The sequence below is a fragment of the Propithecus coquereli genome, unplaced genomic scaffold (genome assembly GCF_000956105.1).
Source record: "Propithecus coquereli isolate 6110/MARCELLA unplaced genomic scaffold, Pcoq_1.0 Scaffold201, whole genome shotgun sequence".
NCBI lineage: Eukaryota > Metazoa > Chordata > Mammalia > Primates > Indriidae > Propithecus > Propithecus coquereli.
Window position 1 is genome coordinate 1748871 of NW_012145079.1, and position 3004 is coordinate 1751874.

Consider the following 3004-nt stretch of genomic DNA (forward strand, 5'->3'; position numbering starts at 1 on the left):
GCTACGTGAAAAGAGTTTACATACCTCCTTCACTTCCTTGAAAATGCCTACAAATTCTTCATTGATGGCTAAACTTCTACGTTCAATATCTCCACGTAAATTTCTTCGAGTCCGCAAACTATTTTCAACAAAAAAGGTTGAGAGTGCCTTGAGAGCTTCCAACATCTCCTACACAATTGGTAACAGAAGAAAGTCACTGGGACTGATTTTTAAATGTTTTCCTAATCTCAACCTGAAGTGTAAAGAAATCATGTTCAAATAATTTATTTCCATTAAACAATCCAAAAAATATTGGATAAGCTTCAAATTACTTCACAGTAAACGTATTTCCAGAACACAATAAGGGTATACTTACTTGTGCATAAGGGCACATATATATTTAAGGTCATTCACTGCAGAATTGTTTGGAATTGCAAAGATTACAAATACTGTCTATCTAATAATAAGTGGTGGCCCAAAGCCCTTCCTTCTTATTCATTACACTGCAATGTCATTTTTTTACACACAGGAGTCAAATTTTTATTAACAGCTTATTTTCAGTTACCTCTAGATTCATCTATCAAGCTCTCATTTTTACTTATCTTTTTTCTTTATGCGACACTGGCATAACCATTTACCTAGAGACTCCGGGACACAGAAGAGAGAGCTAGGTATGTCAGCAGCGGAAAGCTCAACTTAAGTTTCAGGAGATACTTGGGAGAGATGTGGACAGTTTATCTTGTAAAGAAATACAGCCTGGGCCCATTAATCACACATCGTGCTTAGCTAACAACAAAAACCAGTAGATACGAGTTCATTTGAGCTATGGGCAGAAATAGTTCTTTCACGCTGCAGATGCTCTCTCTCACCTCGACCACTGTTCTCAGGATCCCCCTAATCCCCATTCTCGTTGCAGTATTTTGGAATCTGCTCTTCTGCATCGGTTTCTTATCCTGCCCAGTGCTCTCCTCCTCTCTCTTGTCTCAGACCCCCGAACACCTCCGGGATTGGGTGGGGGAGCACTTCTCGAGGAGCCACGGTTCACCGACCCTACCCAGAGAGTCTTCGAGGAACCTTTCTAAGTAAGGAGCCCCTTCCCTCGGCCGGGGGCTCCTCCGGCTCCCCCTTCTCACCCGCCCCGCTCCCCAGCGCAGCCGATCCCGCGGGTCTGGGGTCACTCGCGTCTCGCTCCGCGGCAGGAAGACTGCAGTGGGTGCCGGACAGACGCCGCCCCCCGCCCGCCTCAGCCCCGCAGGGGACCTACAACCCCGGCCCTGCCAGCCCTGGTTACCTTGTCGTTATCCAGCCTAGTCTCCAGGATCTTATGCAGCTTGCGCGATAACGGATTGTTGGTGGGCGCCGAGGTCCCGCCTGCCCCATTGCTGAGGCCGTTGGCAGCCCCAGACGCCGGCACTGCGACCACTTCCCCGCTGCCCTCGGCCATAGCCCTGCGCGTCCCGACCCCAGTTGCTGCGCTGCCAACTCGGCCCGGGGGAGGGAGCGCGGCGGCAGCGTGAGCACTGCGCATGTGCGGGTCCTGCCGCGCATGCGCCCCAGCCCCGGAAGGCTCTACCTGGGTAACCCTGCTCAAGCTCCTGGAAGCGCCAGGGGTGGAGTTGTGGGAGGGCGGGGCAAAGTCCTCAAGTGGGAGGAGGAGATTTGTGGGATTAAAAGAGACTGGAATTGTGAATGCTTGACTTTACAAACTCTGTGTAGAATACACCGAGACCTGTGCCTAGCACATATGTTCTAATTAATTCTCTGTACGAATTCTTTTTTTTTGAAAAGTAGTTATCGAAGGCATAGTATGTGCCAGGTACTTTGGTAGGCACCGGAGAATCTACGTTATGTGTCCGAGCCAGACGAAGGGGTTAGGAGGTGTTGTCAGGTTGTGATGCGTGCTCAGAAGGAAAAGAGAACGGTGGTGGGAGAGGCCCACTTTACTCGGGAAAGTTTGGAAAGGAGTTTACACTTAAACCGAGATCTGATGGAGAATCGGAAACGTAAGGAGAAATCGCTCCCAGGTAAGAGAAAGTGTAATGTAAGTGCAAAGGCCCCCAAACAGGAAGAAACTTGGCTGTTCCACAAATGGACCAGAGTCAGTTTCACTATGAAGTAATGGACGAGGATGTGAGTAACAAATGAGAAATAAATTCCCAGGAAACTCTGAAAGACAAACATTGTTATTTTTTTCTTTCTTTTCTTACTTTTTAAATTTGAATCAAAACAAAATCCCTGAACTTCCTGTGAAGTATTTGTCTGAAATACCAGCCATTTAGCTCTTGTCATAAATTTACCTATTTCGTATATCTCTACATAGATAGAGATATACGGTATATCAAACTTCAGGGAAAATCATCTATTACACAGATCACATGAAGAAAGCACTGACGGAATCGTTCATCTCTACTCTGGTAAGTGAAGCAGAGAAGGCTGGACTAGGAAAAAAAAGACTAGGTATGAATTCGATAAGAAATATAAAGGACCTAGATGAGGAAAACATGAAAGTGCTACTGAGGGAACATAAAACTTAAGTAAATGAAAAGATACATTGTTCTCTCCAGCAGGAAGACCCAATACAAAGATATCATTTCTTTTTCATAGATAAATTTAAATTCAGCATAACCAAAATTAAAATGTCAAAGATGTGCATCAGTGTGTATATCCAAATGAATCTCAATTATATAAAACAATAATATAATGTCTTGTAGAGTTTACAAATATGTATGATTAAAAGGAATGGTAATGATAGAAAACAAAATGAAGAGGGGTTACAGAAGATCACATACTGAATGAGTTCATAGATACAAGCTTGTTTTGGGGGTAATGAAAATGTTCTAAAGTTAGATTGTCATCATGGTTACACAACTTTGTGAATATACTACTAAAAACTGCTGAACTGTACACTTTAAGTGGGAGAATTGTATGGTACGTGACATATCTCAAAGCTGTTTTTAAAAAAAGTGAAGGGGAGGTAAATAGACAAAATGTTTAAGTGATAAGAAAATACTAATTTATATTATAT

The 3004-nt window shown here is 43.8% G+C and overlaps 1 protein-coding gene across 1 annotated transcript in view; it reads right to left on the reverse strand.

The window, feature by feature from the left end:
• Positions 1 to 1525, reverse strand: part of COG6 (component of oligomeric golgi complex 6) — a 105447-nt gene extending 103922 nt beyond the window's left edge. Inside the window, exons 1-2 of the mRNA XM_012643818.1 lie at positions 1271 to 1525; positions 25 to 168 (exon numbers count right to left, since the gene is read on the reverse strand). Of these exons, the coding sequence (XP_012499272.1) occupies positions 25 to 168; positions 1271 to 1507 (381 nt within the window). The 5' untranslated portion in view covers positions 1508 to 1525. The remainder of the gene's footprint in view (positions 1 to 24; positions 169 to 1270) is intronic.
• Between the last annotated feature and the right edge of the window lie 1479 nt (positions 1526 to 3004).